Below are 19,750 nucleotides of genomic sequence, written 5' to 3' on the forward strand. Positions count from 1 at the left end.
CACAAGCAGTTTTTCATGTGACGGGAAAATACACGGGCTTTGGAGTCACGCTGTTTGGCGCCTGAACACCCTGGCTCTCTAACGTCTGTAAAAGACTAACATCTTCCTCACTCTGTTTAGGAGGGTGACCCACGCACCAGGCCCATGGCTGACTGCATTCTTTCTCTTCCTTTCTGCACCACCTTCCTTAAGAGTTTCTGTAATTACTCTATAATAGCTAAACAGTCTCCAAGCAATGAGATTACAACCTAATAGAAATTTCCTTGGCTAGCAGACACCTACATCCCTTTGAAAGTTTCACGATCACAAATGATGCTGCAGTGAACATGTATGAGTACATGGCTTTCCCCTGACTTACTTCCTGGAATGAAACTGCTGGATTAATGGAATAAAGGAATGTTTTTATTTCCTGGCTTTTCACATGTGTTACCTTGCTTTTAAAAAAGTCTGGATTTCTGCTTATTTTGTTCTTGGTGGAAACCCATCCTGATCGGCCCTGCCTGGGGCTGAGTAGTTTCATCTCCATGCTCTCAGTGGTATGGAATTCAGCCTCCTGCAAGCATTCACTTTTATCACGTAAAAACTGATTATTAAGTCATTTTAAGTGGATCAGATTTATTTTAAATTCTTTTACCCATTCGGTGTTTTTGAATTTATTCTTAATAGTTAATATTTAACTTCTAACACTACTTTAAGGCTTTTATCTTCCTCTTTAAGAGACGGGGCATGGGTTTTGATGTCACAGCAGCCCCGAGTCCCCGAATGGGAAGGCTTAGAGCTCTCTTCCCTCAGGCTCTGCACAGGCTCCCTGGTGCTGCAGGGCAGACCCTAAGGGCCACCCACCATGTAGCAGCTACCATTAACACCAACCAAAGACAAGTGACCTCAGAAAAATGCAGAACTTGATAAGGAGGTTTCTGAAATAAAAACCATCATCTGAAAGCAAGTCCTCACTGAGGCCACTTCTCCACACCAGCACTACAGACGTGAGCAGGATGGGTTCTTCAGCCCAGTTCCTCAGTTTTGCAGTAATCTTTTAGATTTTTTTTTTAAAAAATTTATTTTATTTATTTTTGGCTGTGCTGGGTCTTCGTTGCTGTACGCGGGCTTTCTCTAACTGCGGAGAGCGGGGGCTACTCTTTGTTGCAGTGTGAGGGCTTCTCACTGCGGTGGATTCTCTTGTTGCAGAGCACGGGGTCTAGGCACGTGGGCTTCAGTAGTTGTGGCACATGGGCTTCAGTAGTTGTGGCTCGAAGGCTCTAGAGCACAGGCTCAGTATTTGTGGCACACGGGCTTAGTTGCTCTGCGGCACGCGGGATCTTCCCGGACCAAGGCTCAAACCCGTGTCCCCTGCATTGGCAGGCGGATTCTTAATCACTGCACCACCAGGGAAGCCCCTACATTTTTAAGAGAATCGAAAACATCCTGTAAAGGAAGAAGTCCTCTGGAATGGGCCCCTTTCAACACGAGACTATTTCTAGGATCCTTTACTAAACGGATTTAAAGCAAGCACTTGACCAGCCACTCCTGCATTCTGGTCTCACCCAACACCACCCACCTCAAGTTGAGGAGACAATGACCAGGGCTTGGATCTTGAGTTTCAGAACATGGAGATGCCCATCTATGTCCTCCAACATCCTCTGTAAACGAGGGTCTCGGTAGAAGCCAGAGCCTCCTAGACAGGGAGCCTACTTACATCCTGGGCCCTGGTAAGGGTTCATGCGGTTTCTGTGGGAATGGAGAACCTGTTAAAAGGGCCTCCTGATCTCCTTCACACATTTACCAAGTGATAGCACACAGCTGTGAGCAGACCAGAGGCCCTCTGAGCCAGCTGGTTCAGCAAAGGAGGCTACAGCCCTGGCACCAGCCCCTGGCTCGTCAGCACCCACAGCTTGGTGCTCCAGCACCCTCTCCAGTGAGACTCAGCCCACCTTTGCAAACCAGCTCACTTGAAAACAGTTACCAACATTATGACCTCTATCATCCAGGTCTATCTCCGCCTCCAGGGCCTTCTTACTTCAGGCCTAAAGCTGACGCTTACCTGTTGAGAACTCTTCTACCAATTAAAAATATCATCCTGTTAGGAACCAACATGGTGGAGTAGAAGGACGTGCTCTCACTCCCTCTTGCGAGAACACCAGAATCACAACTAGCTGCTGGACAATCATTGACAGAAAGACACTGGAACTCACCAAAAAAGGTACCCCACATCCAAATACAAAGGAGAAGCCACAATGAGACGGTAGGAGGGGAACAATCACAGTAAAATCAAATCCCATAACTGCTGGGGGGGTGGCTCACAGACTGGAGAACACATACCACAGAAGTCCACCCACTGGAGTGAAGGTTCTGAGCCCCACGTCAGGTTCCCAACTGGGGGTCTGGCAACAGGAGGAGGAATTCCTAGAGAATCAGACTTTGAAGGCTAGCAGGATTTGACTGCAGGACTTTGACAGCACTGGGGAAAACAGAGACTCCACTCCTGGAGGGCACACACAAAGTAGTGAGTGCATCAGGACCCAGGGGAAGGAGCAGAGACCCCAGGGGAGACTGAACCAGACCCACCTGCTAGTGTTGGAGGGTCTCCTGCAGAGGCGGAGGTGGCTGTGGCTCACCGTGCGGACAAGGACACTGGCAGCAGAAGTTCTGGGAAGTACTCCTTGGCGTGAGCCCTCCCAGAGTCTGCCATTAGCCCCACCAAAGAGCCCAGGTAGGCTCCAGAGCTGGGTCACCTTAGGCCAAACAACCAACAGGGAACCCAGCCCCACCCATCAGCATTCAAGCGGATTAAAGTTCTACTGAGCTCTGCCCACCAGGGCAACAGTCAGCTCTACCCACCACCAGTCCCTCCCATCAGGAAACTTGCACAAGCCTCTTAGACAGCCTCATCCACCAGAGGGCAGACAGCAGAAGCAAGAAGAACTACAATCCTGCAGCCTGTGGAACAAAAACCACATTCACAGAAAGATAGACAAGGTGAAAAGGCAGAGGGCTATGTACCAGATGAAGGAACAACATAAAACCTCAGAAAAACAATTAAATGAAGTGGAGATAGGCAACCTTCCAGAAAAAGAATTCAGAATAATGACAGTGAAGATGATCCAGGACCTCATGGAGGCAAAGATCAAGAAGATGCAAGAGGGGGCTTCCCTGGAGGTGCAGTGGTTGAGAGTCCGCCTGCCGATGTAGGGGACGCGGGTTCATGCCCTGATCCGGGAAGATCCCACATGCCGCGGGGCACCTGGGCCCATGAGCCATGGCCACTGAGCCTGTGCGTACGGAGCCTGTGCTCCACAATGAGAGAGGCCACAGCAGTGAGAGGCCCGCGTACCGCAAAAAAAAAAAAAAGATGCAAGAAATGTTTAACAAAGACCTAGAAGAATTAAAGAACAAACAGAGATGAACAATACAATAACTGAAATGAAAACTACACTAAAAGGAATCAATAGCAGAAGAACTGAGGCAGAAGAACTGAGGCAGAAGAATGGATATGTGACCTGGAAGACAGAATGGTAGAATTCACTGCTGCAGAACAGAATAAAGAAAAAAGAATGAAAAGAAATGAAGACAGCCTAAGAGACCATTAAATGCAAAACATTAGCATTACAGGGGTCCCAGAAGGAGAAGAGAGAGAGAAAGGACCCGAGAAAATATTTGAAGAGACTATAGTTGAAAACTTCCCTAACATGGGAAAGGAAATAGCCACCCAAGTCCAGGAAGCACAGAGTGCCAGGCAGGATAAACCCAAGGAGAAACACGCTGAGACACATAGTAATCAAACTGACAAAAATTAAAGAAAAAGAAAAGTTATTGAAAGCAGCAAGGGAAAAATGACAAATAACATACAAGCGAATTCCCATAAGGTTAACAGCTGATTTCTCAGCAGAAACTCTACAAGCCAGAAGGGAGTGGCATGACATATTTAAAGTGATGAAAGGGAAGAACCTACAACCAAGGTTACTCTACCCAGCAAGGATCTCATTCAGATTCAATTGAGAAATCAAAAGCTTTACAGACAAGCAAAAGCTACGAGAATTCAGCACCACCAAACCAGCTCTACAACAAATGTTAAAGGAACTTAACTCTAAGTGGGAAACACAAGAGAAGAAAAGGACCTACAAGAACAAACCCAAAACAATTAAGAAAATGGTCACAGGAACATACATATCAATAATTACCTTAAACGTAAATTGATTAAATGCTCCAACCAAAAGACACAGGCTTGCTGAATGGATACAAAAACAAGACCCATCTATATGCTGTCTACAAGAGACCCACTTCAGACCCAGGGACACATACAGCCTGAAAGTGACAGGATGGAAAAGGATATTCCATGCAAGTGGAAATCAAAAGAAAGCTGGAGTAGCAATACTCATATCAGATAAAATAGACTTTAAAATAAAGGATGTTACAAGAGACAAGGAAGGACACTACACATTGATCAAGGGATCAATCCAAGAAGAAGATATAACAACTATAAATATATATGCACCCAACATAGGAGCACCTCAATACATAAAGCAACTGCTAACAGCTATAAAACAGGAAATCGACAGTAACAAAATAATAGTGGGGGACTTCAACACCTCACTTACACCAATGGACAGATCATCCAAAATGAAAATAAGTAAAGAAACAGAAGCTTTAAATGACACAATAGACCAGATAGATTTGTTATTCATAGGATATTCCATCCAAAAACAGCAGATTACACTTTCTTCTCAAGTGCGCACGGAACATTCTCCAGGATAGATCACATCTTGGGTCACAAATCAAGCCTCAGTAAATTTAAGAAGATTGAAATCATATCAAGCACCTTTTCTGACCACAACGCTATGAGGTTAGAAATCAATTACAGGGAAAAAAATGTAAAAAACACAAACACATGGAGGCTAAACAATACATTACTAAATAACCAAGAGATCACTGAAGAAGTCAAAGAGGAAATCAAAATACACCTAGAGACAAATGACAACGAAAACACAATCCAAAACCTACGGGATGCAGCAAAAACAGTTCTAAGAGGGAAGTTTATAGCTATACAAGCCTACATCAAGAAATAAGAAAAATCTCAAAGAAACACTCACGTTACACCTAAAGGAACTAGAGAAAGAAGAACAAACAAAACCCAAAGTTAGCAGAAGGAAAGAAATCATAAAGATCAGAGCAGAAATAAATGAAACAGAAACAAAGAAAACAATAGCAAAGATCAATAAAACTAAAAGCTGGTTCTTGGAGAAGATAAGCAAAATTGATAAACCATTAGCCAGACTCATCAAGAAAAGAGGGAGAGGACTCAAATCAATAAAATTAGAAATGAAAAAGGAGAAGTTACAGCAGACACACCAGAAATACAAAGCATCCTAAGAGACTACTACAAGCAACTCTATGCCAATAAAATGGACAACATGGAAGAAATGGACAAATTCTTAGAAAGGTATAACCTGCCAAGACTGAAACAGGAAGCAATAGAAAATATGAACAGACCAATCACAAGTAATGAAATTGAAACTGTGATTAACAATCTTCCAACAAACAAAAGTCCAGGACCAGATGGCTTCACAGGTGAATTCTATCACACATTCAGAGAAGAGCTAACACCCATCCTTCTCAAACTCTTCCAAAAAATTGCAGAGGAAGGAACACTCCCAAACTCATTCTATGAGACCACCGTCACCCTGATACCAAAAACCAGACAAAGATATTACTAAAAAAGAAAATTACAGACCAATACCACTGATGAATAGAGATGGAAAAATTCTCAACAAAATACTAGCAAACAGAATCCAACAACACATTAAAAGGATCATACACCATGATCAAGTGGGATTTATCCCAGGGATGCAAGGATTCTTCAATATACATAAATCATTCAATGTGATAACCCCTATTAACAAACTGAAGAATAAAAACCATATGATCATCTCAATAGATGCAGAAAAAGCTTTTGACAAAATTCAACACCTATTTATGATAAAAACTCTCCAGAAAGTAGGCATAGAGGGAACCTACCTTAACAGAATAAAGGCCGTATACGACAAACCCACAGCAAACATCATTCTCAATGGTGAAAAACTGAAAGCATTTCCTCTAAGATCAGGAACAAGAAAAGGACGTCCACTCTCACCACTATTATTCAATATAGTTTTGGAAGTCCTAGCCACAGCAATCAGAGAAGAAAAAGAAATAAAAGGAATACATATTGGAAAAGAAAAAGTAAAACTGTCACTGTTTGCAGATTACATGATACTATACATAGAGAATCGCAAAGATGCCACCAGAAAACTACTAGAGCTAATCAATGAATTTGGTAAAGTTGCGGGATACAAAATTAATGTGCAGAAATCTCTTGCATTCCTATACACTAATGATGAAAAATCTGAAAGAGAAATTAAGGAAACACTCCCATTTACCATTGTAACAAAAAGAATAAAATACCTAGGAATAAACCTACCTAGGGAGACAAAAGACCTGTATGCAGAAAACTATAAGACACTGATGATAGAAATTAAAGATGATGCCAACAGATAGAGAGATATATCATGTTCTTGGATTGGAAGAATCAATACTGTGAAAATGACTATACTACCCAAAGCAATCTACAGATTCAATGCAATCCCTATCAAATTACCAATGGCATTTTTTACGGAACTAGAACAAAAAATCTTAAAATTTGTATGGAGACACAAAAGACCCCAAATAGCCAAAGCAGTCTTGAGGGAAAAAAATGGAGCTGGAGGAATCAGACTCCCTGACTTCTGACTATACTACAAAGCTACAGTAATCAAGACAATATGGTACTCGCACAAAAACAGAAACATAGATCAATGGAACAGGATAGAAAGCCCAGAGATAAACCCACGCACCTATGGTCAACTAATCTATGACAAAGGAGGCAAAGATATGCAATGGAAAAAGGACAGTCTCTTCAATAAATAGTGCTGGGAAAACTGGACAGCTACATGTAAAAGAATGAAATTAGAACACTCCCTAACACCATACACAAAAATAAACTCAAAATGGATTAGAGATCTAAATGTAAGACCTGTCACTATAAAACTCTTAGAGGAAAACATAGGAAGAACACTCTTTGACATAAATCACAGCAAGATCTGTTTTGATCCACCTCCTAATGGAAATAAAAACAAAAATAAACAAATGGGACCTAATGAAACTTCAAAGCTTTTGCATAGCAAAGGAAACCATAAACAAGATGAAAAGACAACCCTCAGAATGAGAAAATACTTGCAAATGAATCAACGGACAAAGGATTAATCTCCAAAATATATAAACAGCTCATGCAGCTCAATATTAAAAAAACCCAATCCAAAAATGGACAGAAGACGACCTAAACAGACATTTCTCCAAAGAAGACATACAGATGGCCAAGAAGCAAATGAAAGGCTGCTCAACATCACTAATCATTAGAGAAATGCACATCAGTACTACAATGAGGTATCACCTCACACCAGTTAGAATGGGCATCATCAGAAAATCTACAAACAACGAATGCTGGAGAGGGTGTGGAGAAAAGGGAACCCTCCTGTAGTGTTTGTGGGAATGTAAATTGATACAGTCACTATGGAGAACAGTATGGAGGTTCCTTAAAAAACTAAAAATAGAATTACCATATGATCCAGCAATCCCACTACTGTGCATATACCCAGAGAAAACCATAATTCAAAAAGACACATGGGGCTTCCCTGGTGGTGCAGTGGTTGAGAGTCCACTTGCCGATGCAGGGGACATGGGTTCATGCCCCAGTCTGGGAAGATCCCACATGCCGCGGAGTGGCTGGGTCCATGAGCCATGGCCGTTGAGCCTGCGCGTCCGGAGCCTGCGCTCCGCAACGGGAGAGGCCACAACAGTGAGAGGCCCGTGTACCGCAAAAAGAAAAAAATAAAAAAAAAGACACACGATGCACCCTAATGTTCACTGCAGCACTATTTACAATAGCCAGGTCATGGAAGCAACCTAAATGCCCATCAACAGACGAATGGATAAAAATGTGGTACATATATATAATGGAATATTACTCAGCCATAAATGGGAACGAAATTGGGTCATTTGTAGAGACATGGATGGATCTAGAGACTGTCATACAGAGTGAAGTAGTCAGAAAGAGAAAAACAAATATCGTACATTAACGCATATATATGGAAACTAGAAAAATGGTACAGATGAACTGGCTTGCAGGGCAGAAATTGAGACACAGATGTAGAGAACAAATGTATGGACACCAAGGGGGGAAAGCGGTGGTGGGAGAGGTGGTGTGATTAATTGGGCAATTGGGATTGACATGTATACACTGATGTGTATAAAACTGATGACTAATAAGGACGTGCTGTATAAAAAATAAAATGCAAAAATTAAAATAAAGAAATAAAATAAAATAGAAAAAAAAATATCATCCCGCACTCAACTCCTTGCTTTACTCCTCAAAGGGCCTAAAATGTAAGGAATCCTGTATGTCACTCTTCACTAATTACACAGTTTTACTGTATCTCAGTCTAGAATAATCCAGGCCAACTGAACACAGGAAAGAGCACAGGACTCAATCCAAAGTCTCATCTTTCTATTTGTTAACTGTGTGACCTCGGGCAATTCTGTGGGCTTAGCTGAGCCTCAGTTTCCCCATCTACCTACCTCACCTGCTTCCCCCTGAGGATTAAAAGCAGTAACATATATAATATACCTGACTACTGGGTCAAACACAGAAACCACTCAGGTAAAAGCCCCTTTGCTTTAGGAAAAATAATGACTGCAGAAGTATTCAACCCTGTCTTAAATTTCTGCTAAGCAACTGATGGGTACATAGAGAAGGCATGCCACAGGATGGACTGTAACACTGCCAGGAGAATAGTCTAGGCTGTTACATGGAACTTTTTCCATGCTTACGGTGCAGGACTATAGGGCTTCAACTGAGAACTCGTTCAAGCATTTGAACAGATGTGTACCACTGCTTAAGAGGAGTCCAGCCCTGGCCACAGGCATCCACCTCCCTTGTTCCTTCCTTGCAACAAGAACACCAGGGAGACCCTTCCGCTTTCAGAAGAGAACGTAATCTTTTGTCATCCTCACATTTCATGCTTTGCACATGGATCCTCTTTCAACTAAGAATCAAGAATTACCACCCTTTAGGTATTAGCTAGCATCTAACACTGGCCATTTTCCACACAGCTCCTTCAAGAAAAGGGAAAGCCCAAGTGATAAGTGAACCGTGTGTTTCTAACTATTCTTCTAGCTGCATCCCTGCACCATCGAATCAGACCATCAGAAACTACCTAATGGACCACTTCTATTGCAGCTCCCCACCTCCCTGTAGATTTCTCTTTATGAAGTTCACCTTAACATCATGCTCTCTGCTTTTCATGTGGGTTGACACACAAGTTTGCGTCAAGCTTTTTTTTGCGGGTAAAATACCTACCAATGTCAAGTAAATCCGCCATCCTATCTTTCAGTAGCCTTTATTTAATGAGCTCATGTGAAGGTTGCTTCAAGCTTAAGGAGAAAAACACGTCTCTAAATTAAGCTATGTCTTCTATTAGAACAAAAGTGATATAACCATCTAATTTTTGTCTTTGTCTTGGAATCCAAGCGTCTTCTTGGTAGGTTTGGGTCCAGATGCAGATTTCATCAACATCTGATCCCACTGTTCTTGCTTTCCCATACACCTGTTTCCTGGCTTTGAGTTGTTTTATCTCTCTCATAAGTGTACCCACATATACTTCTATAGCCTACTTTCCAGTTCTACTTTGTGAGGTGATTTAGTCTTGGGGTGCTTAAGAAACACAGATTACACTCTGGTGCTAAATTAGCTGAAGATAAGCTAAAACTGACACCTACCAAAAATATTTACTTTTTATGAACAGGAGTGTCCCAAGTCTTTCATGGAAACGTAATGGTTTCCTATTGCAAATATTCTGCAACTGAATATTGGACAAAGTAAGAATGTAAAGTGGAAACATCAATTTTCCTAAGGAGGAAAGGAAAGGGCAGGGGCAATCAAGTATTGAGTTTCACGACAACATACAATTCTTCTAATCAATCAACCTGCCATTTCCTACATCATGTGACCGGTAAGCAACAACGTGAAGTTTGGAGATTACATTAACTTTCCTCACTGGGTCTTACCCGTAACCGATAGTCATCCACAGTCCAGATGCGGCTTGCAAAATCATTTGACGCTGCTAAGAGGTAAGATCCCTACAGGAATAAAGGGGAGGAGAAGAAATGTTAGCCAAAATAGAACTCAGTTCACATGATACAAATTCCCCGATGCCTGTAACTATACACCTGAGCTGAATACCGCTATAACCAGCATTCTGTGAATTTATCACTCCCCCTTAAGTTCAGACCTTCCTCCGAGACTGCTCGACCTCACCTGTAAGCTGTAGATACCTCCAGCTCAAAATGGAATTCCTCCTCCTGTGTTCACTCCTCACCACCTCCCACCTTCAGTAACAGCAAGTACTAATTCTCTGCACCTGTCCAAGTCCAAGAGCTCAGAACCACCGACTCTCCCCAGCCACACCTCCCAACTGCCCCCGTTGGAGACCTGCTTGTCTCTGGTGCTTCTCGCTAGACCCTCTCCTCTCCACCTGCACTGCCTTGGCCCAAACCGGGGCCTTTATCAAGTCTGGCGACTGCCTTGCTGGGGTATCCCAGACCTGTCCCCCTACCCAGTCTTCAACACGGTTGTGATCAGCACAGAATTTATAATCTACCTACATCCTTCTCTAACATTAAGACAGAAAATAGCAGAGAAACCAGGTAAGTTTTTAAATTTCAAGAACCAGATGTTTAAAACTGTTTCTAAAACCCTCTAAACTCACCCATTTCCGTGGATATTAGGTACTTACAGCACTATCGAATTCAATGCTTGTAATTCCTGCATTACTGCCAGACAGGGAGCCCTTGAACTCACATTTGTCTGCATACAAACAAAGGTTAAGAAAGGAAGGTTTAAAAACAAATGATGGCAAATCCAACATATCAATTAAAATGAGGCACTTGAAACACAATGGAAGCCAACTACATGGTCAAAAACAGCTTTCCTGCATCTTTACAGAATCAAGTAGCAGGACAAATGGAATAATGAGACCAAAATATCCGGCTGGTCAGTTCCAAGAGCAATGAATGTACAAGCGGGTGCAGAGCCCAGCATTTTCCTGTGGGTTCTTACGCTGTTCTTTTCAAGAAATTCAGTGTCATCAATTTCCTTTACAAAAGATAAGTGCAGGAATTTAAAAACATGTCAATTGACCCTAGAGACCGAGTTTGTTATTTCTCAGTAAAATTTTCTACTTTCCATAAATACATCTTTGGGTTTGATCAATATTTGCCAACTTAACTATCACTTTCGTAGAACCTGACCATTAGAATTTCAGAACCCAAGTAGGAAAAGAAATTTCTACTTACATAAACTGGCTGGTCCCTAGAATTCTAGTAAAGCTCGTTTGGAGTTTCGGTCACCTCTCTGTTCACTCTATATACGTGAGCCTAAGGTTCTGGCAATCCAATCGCCCGCCAGTGCTCCCCCCTCCCGCTGCCAAGTCTCCTCCACCAAGAGGCCCGTGCATATACCCCCAGGCTGTTTTCAAACAGCTTTGGCCACCCGCAATGAAACTTTAAAGATGAGCGTATGAGTCTCAATGATGATGTGATTCAGTTTCCTCTTTAAAGGGTATCTTTTTTTTTCCTCTAAGAGTTTTATTTATTTATTTACAACTTTATTGGAGTCTAACTGCTTTACAATGGTGTGTTAGTTTCTGCTTTATAACAAAGTGAATCAGTTATACATATGTTCCCATATCTCTTCCCTCTTGTGTCTCCCTCCCTCCCACCCTCCCTATCCCACCCCTCTAGGTGGTTACAAAGCAGCGAGCTGATCTCCCTGTGCTATGTGGCTGCTTCCCACTAGCTATCTATTTTACGTTTGGTAGTGTATATATGTCCATGCCACTCTCTCACTTTGTCACAGCTTACCCATCCCCCTCCCCATATCCTCAAGTCCATTCTCTAGTAGGTCTGTGTCTTTATTCCTGTCTTACCCCTAGGTTCTTCATGACCTTTTTTTTTTCTTAAATTCCATATATATGTGTTAGCATACAGTATTTGTCTTTCTCTTTCTGACTTACTTCACTCTGTATGACAGACTCTCTAGGTCCATCCACCTCATTACAAATAGCTCAATTTTGTTTCTTTTTATGGCTGAGTAATATTCCATTGTATATATGTGCCACATCTTCTTTATTCACTCATCCGATGATGGACACTTAGGTTGTTTCCATCTCCTGGCTATTGTAAATAGAGCTGCAATGAACGTTTTGGTACATGACTCTTTTAAAGGGTATCTTAAGGATAACCTATATAGACAAGCCAGGAAAACAATTAGGGAATCATTCAAATCAAACTCATAAAATAGGAGCACAGAATAGTATACATTTCAATTAACAGCCTTTTCTCTTAGGACTTCTAGATGCTAATAAATATAAATACTGGTTTGGGGACTTCCCTGGTGGTCCAGTGGTTAACACTCCACACTCCCAATGCAAGGGCCTGGGTTCGATCCCTGGTCAGGGAACTAGATCCCTCATGCCATAGCTAAGAGTTCACATGCCACAGCGAAGATTCCACATACCACAACCAAGACCCAGCACAGCCAAACAAATAAATAAACATATATATATAAAAAATACTGAAAAAAAAATACTGGTTTGGAGCTGTCAAATACATTTAGGGCCAGGACTATTAACCTGGTGGATGAACCCCTGAATTAATTTGCAAAATATGGCACATTTAATGCCTTTCCCTGGATCCTAGCTTTCAATAGATTTTCACAAGTCAAAAAAAGGCCAACACCTACTAATTTAGGACTTTATTTAGATTAGATCTTTATAGACAAAAATATTACTGCAAATTCTAAAAGATATCTCTTTGGCTTATGCCTAAAACACTGGTCTATTTGTTTGGCAGGTGACAAAGTGCCAAAATGTAAGAAATGATCAGTAAGTGCTAGTCTACACAAGAGATTGATCTGAAAAGACCAAAGATCTTATTAAAATCTCTTTTATTTAGAAGGCACTGGGGAGACTATGTCAAGAGTATTTATGTAATTCCCAGCAGAGCTGCTGCTTTTGACAGAATAAGCAAAGACAGGTGCTCCTACTGGATGCAAAGTGGTGGTGGAAGGGTAAAAAAGAGGACCCCCGAACTATTTCATAAAAGGCCTCTTGGACTTGGTCTCTTCCAAGACTCAGTAAATATTAGCCAAGGGGGAAAAATTATAGGCCAAGTAAGCCATTTGTGAAGGAAAGATCCTATAATTAGTTATAGGATATATATATAGGACTAATATTTGTTCCTGAAAACTATAAAAAATGCTGCCAGACACTATGTTATTTCTGTAGACCTAGTAGAAATTTTTCATTTTATTAACACAAATTATGTTCTGGCACAAATTATGTCAGTATTAATGTTGGTTAGTGTTTACTTCCTCTTTAGCAGCAAAAAAGTAACACTATTACTAATCCCTGGTATCTTTAATTTTCTTATAGGTGTTTTTACTGACCAAGGAGTAAAACGAAAATATTTTTAGTGCTATCTGTATTTAATTGCAAGGCATAATCAAAACAGACTATCTGTGTAGATTTTTATCACAAAATCTCTATTCTTTTTTTTAAAAATTAATTAATTAATTTATTTTTGGCTGCACTGGGTCTTCGTTACTGCATGTGGGCCTTCTCTAGCTGTGGCGAGCAGGCGCTACTCTTCGTTGTGGTGTGCAGGCTTCTCATTGCGGTAGCTTCTCTTGATGCGGAGCACGGGCTCTAGGCGCGCAGTCTCAGTAGTTGTGGTGCACGGGCTTAGTTGCTCCGCAGCGTGTGGCATCTTCCTGGACCAGGGCTCGAACCCCTGTCACCGGCATTGGCAGGCGGACTCTTAACCACTGTGCCACCAGGGAAGCCCAAAATTTCTATTCTTATGATATGGTTTTATTATTGTTTTGTAAGTTTCAGCAATTACCATTCATAACGTGTTTCTTGGTAAAACACAAATTTTGATGGGTTTCAAATAGCTCTAACTGCCAGGGATTTAAGTACTGAGTCATTTTCATGAAAATCAAAGGCCAGGGTAGACAAACTGGGTGCTTTATATGACAACGTGTTCCAGCAAAGGGATCAGTAGATTGCTCTTGCTCTAAATACATCAGCAGTAGTAACACAGGGACTTTCCTGGGAAGTCCATGCTCCGCAACAAGAGAAGTCACTGCAATGAGAAGCCCGCACACGGCAACAAAGAGTAGCCCCCGCTCTCCACAACTAGAGAAAGGCCGTGCACAGCAGCGAAGACCCAACGCAGCCAAAAATCAACCAATCAATCAATTTATATATATAAAAAAGTAGTAGTAACACACATGCTTCTTCAGCAGGTCTATAGCTCAGAGGAGGATGTTTTGGAAAAAGCAAGGCATCTACAGTCTTAACACTCAAGCTCAGGTCCCAGGTTTCACGACTCCCTGTCCACGTAAATCAACCGTGTAAATCAAGTAGTGTCTCTGAGTCTTCACCTGTCAAACAGGGGTGATACCCACCTAACGGCACAGGGCTATTGTGAGGATCCGAGGAAATAAAGTAGAGAAAGGTATGATGGTGCTATTTATTGTTGGAGAGTGAGCATGTATGTGCTGCAAGTATGGAAACCGGACAAAGTGGTTCCTATAAAACCCTTCAGTCTATTCTTTGACCTTGCCTTACTATTATTATTTTTTGGCTGTGCTGTGTGGCTTGTGGGATCTTGGTTCCCTGACTAGGGAATGAACTCAGGCCCTTGGCAGTGAAAGCCCGGAGTCCTAACCCCTGGACTTCCAGGGGAATTCCCTGAACTTGCCTTACTAAATATACATGTATATTTAACTGAATATCAAAATGTTGAAAGTGGGCTATGCCCATGTTCAGAATTCTGGGAGAGGATTTCACTAACTCTCATTTCCTGTTCTAATGTCATCCCATTTTGAGTACTCTGAGGTCATTCCTGAAACAATGTCTAATCAAAGAGACTTCAGTCTTGATTTTAGAATCCTTGTCCAATAAGCTATTTGTTAAATACATTTTCCTAGATGATACACCCCTCTGTTTATTCTCAAGCTTAGATACGATGTCAGTCATTTTTTGCTAGGCTATGGCCACTGGTATTATTAAATGCATAAACCACAGCTTGATGTGTAATTTAATTGTAGAGTCCATGACTGTAAGATTTTTTATTTTCCTTCTAAAACCTGTACTATCTTGGAAGATCCCCTGGTCAGTACGTTTTTGAGAAAACACAAACGCTAACGTATCTGTAACTCAACAGCATTCTCTAGTCTACTTGGAAACCCAGAGCAAACATCTACTTGGCTGTATCAGCTGTAAAGGATAACTGAGAGGGTAATAATGCTTTGGTCAGATGATTCCTCACACAAAATACTGTATGTTTCAAGAAGATGAACAATTCAAAGACTGCCTGAAAGCAGGGCCAACCAGATGTCACCAACACAGCTTCCTTCTGTTTCTCACTCCAGCGAGATCTCACCTCCGAACACTTCCCAGAGCTTCACCCTCCGATCCATGCCTCCCGTGGCCAGGAGCCGGGAACCCGGACTGAACTGCACAGCATTGACCTCCCCATCATGAGCGTCCTGCAAGACAAGTGCCCTGTTTCAAACCCAACCCCTGTCATCCCCAAGAAGAAAGGGCCCAATACTGATGAACACTCTGGACCCCTAACCAAAGGTTAAACACCTGTCATTAAAGAGGGGACCCAATCACAAACTTGGGTTCCTAGCCCAGAGTCTCCTGATTCTATTATCATTAAATACTTATAGTTACAGTTCTATTTTTTAAATGCAGTGCAACCTTCTTAAAAAGCATTCAGAATCTGTGTAAACTAATTGCCTAAAGTTTGTCTTTGCATTAGTTTTCCTTCTTCTAAGAATAATGTAATTTCAATCTATACTGTACTATGATCTTAAGAGCTTAAAAGTAAGCCTATGGTTAACTACCTCTTCTGGTCCAGACTGCATTAATACCACATGTTAAACTACGTATCAAATTAAGGTACAGCGTGGCTTCTCATGACTTTAAAAAAAGAAGCCTTTTCTTTTTTTAAAAAGTCTTTCTTTTGGTCTCCCTAATACGAATACATCCTGATATGAGTAGATGCTGGTCCTACTGCCACCCATCAGTGTTAGAGTAGAATCCCAGGTAGTTCTTTCTGGAAACAACACGGCACTACATGTACTAGCAGTGAGGCCTCCGCCAAGTTCCTTCACTTCCCAAAGCCTCAGTTTTCTCGTCTATGAAAATAGACTTCTGCAGGTTTTGTGAGCTAGGAACATGTCCGACCATGACTCGGCCTTTGACAAAAGTAGCAGGTGTTATTTTGGCAGAACCTAATTCTTCACAGGGAGATGTCTGAGAATGGCATCCACGTTGGAACACATGATCTGAAAAGGTGGTGGCATTTGTGTTCAAGATGAGAAAGGAAACCAAATAAAAAGCACCCCATCCCAGAATGGGAAGAGAGAACACTAGACATGACTATAATCTCCTCTCTTAAAAGACCATGGATACTGAAATATTTATGAATGAAATACCATGAGATTTGCTTTAAGTTGCTCCAGCAAAAGTGTGGGCGTGGGGTGGGGGGCAGATAAGATTGGCAAACGTGACTGACTGAAGCCGCCCGACAGGAGGACGTCCGGGAAGTTCTTTTACTCTCTACTTCTGCTTATATTTGAAAATTTCCATAATCAAAAGCCAGGGGCGGGGGACCCTGCAATACATGAATGATAAATACTAGATCCTTAAACCTATCATCAATCACTTGCCTAAAAGGCATTTTGGGAATACAAAATCTGATCTTCACATTTGCTTGGGACTGAAAAAGGTGCCCGAAGTATCGAGAACGTGACTCATGAACCGACTGGAACAGAAACATGATTTCTTGTTACTTTGCTTGATCTGCTTTCTCTCCACCCTCTCGTGTCCCAGGGCTGAAAAGCCGTCTGACAGGGGAGCAAACTTTTTACCTCCATACAATTCCGTTTTCTTTGTAATGGTACCTTTCTACTTCGGAGGTCTCAGATTGAAAACTTGAGATCACGCACCATCACAACCATGGCTGCCTCTCGTCAATCTCCTGTGCGGCCGGTTCTGTTGGACGCTTGTCAGCTGTGCACTGCTCACTCTCAGAGACACACACTGACAGAATCCCCAATTATCAGCTGCTCCATTACCCCATACACACGACTTAAATGTGACAGGAGGGAAAAAATGGGCTGCTGGGAGTTGAGGGCAGGGAAGGCAATGTGACGTTAAGTGCAATCAGACCTTTTACCAATCATCATCGACCTCCGAGGTGCCCAGGCCTGTTAGAGAATCACAGGAGTGGAGTGGGAAGGGGCCTTAATGGTCCCCCGTCCAACTCCTCACCCACAGCAGGACTCTCTTTACAACGACCAAGGTGGCTAATCGCTCAGCCAGTTCATTGTATGGAAATAACTATTAAAGTTCCTCTTTATGCCTGGAACTGAAAGCTCCCCCCATATAAACTCCATCCCATTGTTTTTTTCTTTTTTGCGCTACGCGGGCCTCTCACTGTTGTGGCCTCGCCTGTTGCGGAGCACAGGCTCTGGACGCGCAGGCTCAGCGGCCATGGCGCACAGGCCCAGCCGCTCCGCGGCACGTGGGATCTTCCTGGACCAGGGCACAGACCCGCGTCCCCTGCATCGGCAGGCGGACTCTCAACCACTGTGCCACCAGGGAAGCCCCATCCCATTTTTACAGCAAGCCTTTCTCTCCCCGAACGTCAGCTCCTCCAACTCACCCCTCACAACACAAGAGTTAACCCAACTATTTGGGCTTTGCTCTATTCTTCCATCCCCCACCCCATTTCCTAGCCCTGAGCCAGGGACTCTACAATTCCCCAGGCCGGTTGCATGTCCGCTCAATTACCCCAGCCAGGATCCGGATTATCCTTTAGTACTAGGACCCAGCTCCACACTCCAGCTGACAGCCATGGTATCACAGTGGCTTCTGCCCAGGAGTTTCTCCGGCTTCCAACTATGTGCTCCTAATGGTCAGAAGTCACATGGACCTGAGTATAATTTGTGAAGCCAACAGCTGCCCTACTGACCTTCCAAAACAGACCACTGACTAGAAACTCTAAATTGGAGCCAACTGGTGACAACAATTGCATGAATTATTCTCTAATACCTCACCATCCCAAATTAGCTCTCCCCTTCCCCCACCCCCTCATGCTACCCATCATCTCAGCCAGTCCTACATTACAGAGGGTGGCTGCAAATAAATTCTGTTCTCTGAAGAGCGGCAAAATACACTAATTTTACTCACCTTATCAAAGCAACTTTGCTTTGCTTTGCTTATCAAAATATAATCAATCCTTTCTATCAGACAGCCAACAGGTCGTCTGATAGAAAGTTCCCTATGAATAAAACAATAATAGAAAGCTTAGCTGCAGCAGGAGAAAGGGTCCCTTGTCAGGCTCTGTTTCTTTATGAAGCTTGGTGGGCTGTGGGGATAAATCATACTTACGAAGACACACATTGCAGTCGTTGGCACCCTCACTTCTTTACTAGAGCCAGGATGAGTATCCACGTTATCCTGGGGAACTGGAAAGGAAGACACAGAGCGCCTCCTAAGAAGTAACATAAAGGAAAACATCAGGATGGCACAGGCTTACTGTCCACCAAACTCTCAGAAGGGATTCAAAGACATCTTTTATCAATAGCTTCTTTTCCCTTCTAGACCCTCCAAACCACAGAACGATTCCCCAAATCAGAAGCAACCTCACTCAGTGACAACTGGAAAGACAGTCAGCACTTACCTGTACTCTCCTTTTCGCTAACCCATGGACTCCAAAACTCAACACTGAAAAGCAATCCTGAACAACTGCTGCCCCCGTCAATAAACAGCTACAAATGTTCTCAACTTAATGTAACCGCTAGCTCAGAGGGAGCTCGTTGGTATTTTCATAAAACTATTTTAAGATGATTCCTATGCCTGGTTACAATCATCCTCAGCATACACTTGTGGTCAAGGTGGAGCTGAACACATGCCAAAAGAAAGAGCGACCCGGCCTTGATTACTGTACAGAGCTCAGCCTATTCACCCGTCTCAGAGGGCTGACAGCATTCCTAGGAGCATGCAAAGCGTCCTGGTTATTAGCACATGTACACGTGATGATTGGTGTAGTGAAGCAGTGATCAGCATAATTATCAACGACCCACACTTGCATGCTGGGCTAAGAGAGGATAATATTTTCACCTGGCAGCATCAGAAGAGTGATGTCCCAAAAGGGGAGACTCGGACAGACTAAAGGGTAAGGCCAGAGATCAGCACGCAGCGAGATTAAGAAAAAGGAAGTTGAGGAAAAAAGGAAGACGCTAAATGAAAAGCTGAAATTAAGGCATCTGTGTACTCTGCACTGAAATTCTGGCGCACGTTTAAAAAACAACAAATCATGTACATGTACTCAGGTATATTTATACACATATTAACAAGGAAAGGTGAAGGTTTTCTAACCTACCCAAAGATATTAGTGATAGAATCCAGAAGGCCTCCAGCAGGCTGCGAGAGTCGCTTACTAAAGAGGAGGGGAGGATAGGTTTAAACCTTAGAAACATTTTGCCCAAATAATCAATCAAAAACAGTCCACAAAAGTACCTGGGAGTGTATTTCCCAAT

General features: G+C 42.5%; 1 protein-coding gene and 1 non-coding gene across 5 annotated transcripts in view; both read right to left on the reverse strand.

The window, feature by feature from the left end:
* Positions 1–19,750, reverse strand: part of ATG16L1 (autophagy related 16 like 1) — a 46,667-nt gene that overhangs the window by 9,733 nt on the left and 17,184 nt on the right. For 2 of the 4 annotated variants that reach the window (XM_060301726.1, XM_060301727.1), the window contains 6 exons: positions 19,594–19,650; positions 19,332–19,379; positions 18,600–18,702; positions 15,577–15,682; positions 10,863–10,933; positions 10,135–10,206 (listed from right to left, as the gene is read on the reverse strand). In XM_060301726.1, the coding sequence (XP_060157709.1) occupies positions 10,135–10,206; positions 10,863–10,933; positions 15,577–15,682; positions 18,600–18,702; positions 19,332–19,379; positions 19,594–19,650 (457 nt within the window). The remainder of the gene's footprint in view (positions 1–10,134; positions 10,207–10,862; positions 10,934–15,576; positions 15,683–18,599; positions 18,703–19,331; positions 19,380–19,593; positions 19,651–19,750) is intronic. The other 2 variants (XM_030870287.2, XM_030870375.2) reach the window with 2 other exon arrangements.
* Positions 17,122–17,397, reverse strand: LOC115853014 (small Cajal body-specific RNA 6). Its single transcript, XR_004039360.1, has one exon. It is a non-coding gene; the product is annotated as a small Cajal body-specific RNA 6 (non-coding RNA).

The sequence above is a fragment of the Globicephala melas genome, chromosome 7 (genome assembly GCF_963455315.2).
Source record: "Globicephala melas chromosome 7, mGloMel1.2, whole genome shotgun sequence".
Classification (NCBI taxonomy): domain Eukaryota; kingdom Metazoa; phylum Chordata; class Mammalia; order Artiodactyla; family Delphinidae; genus Globicephala; species Globicephala melas.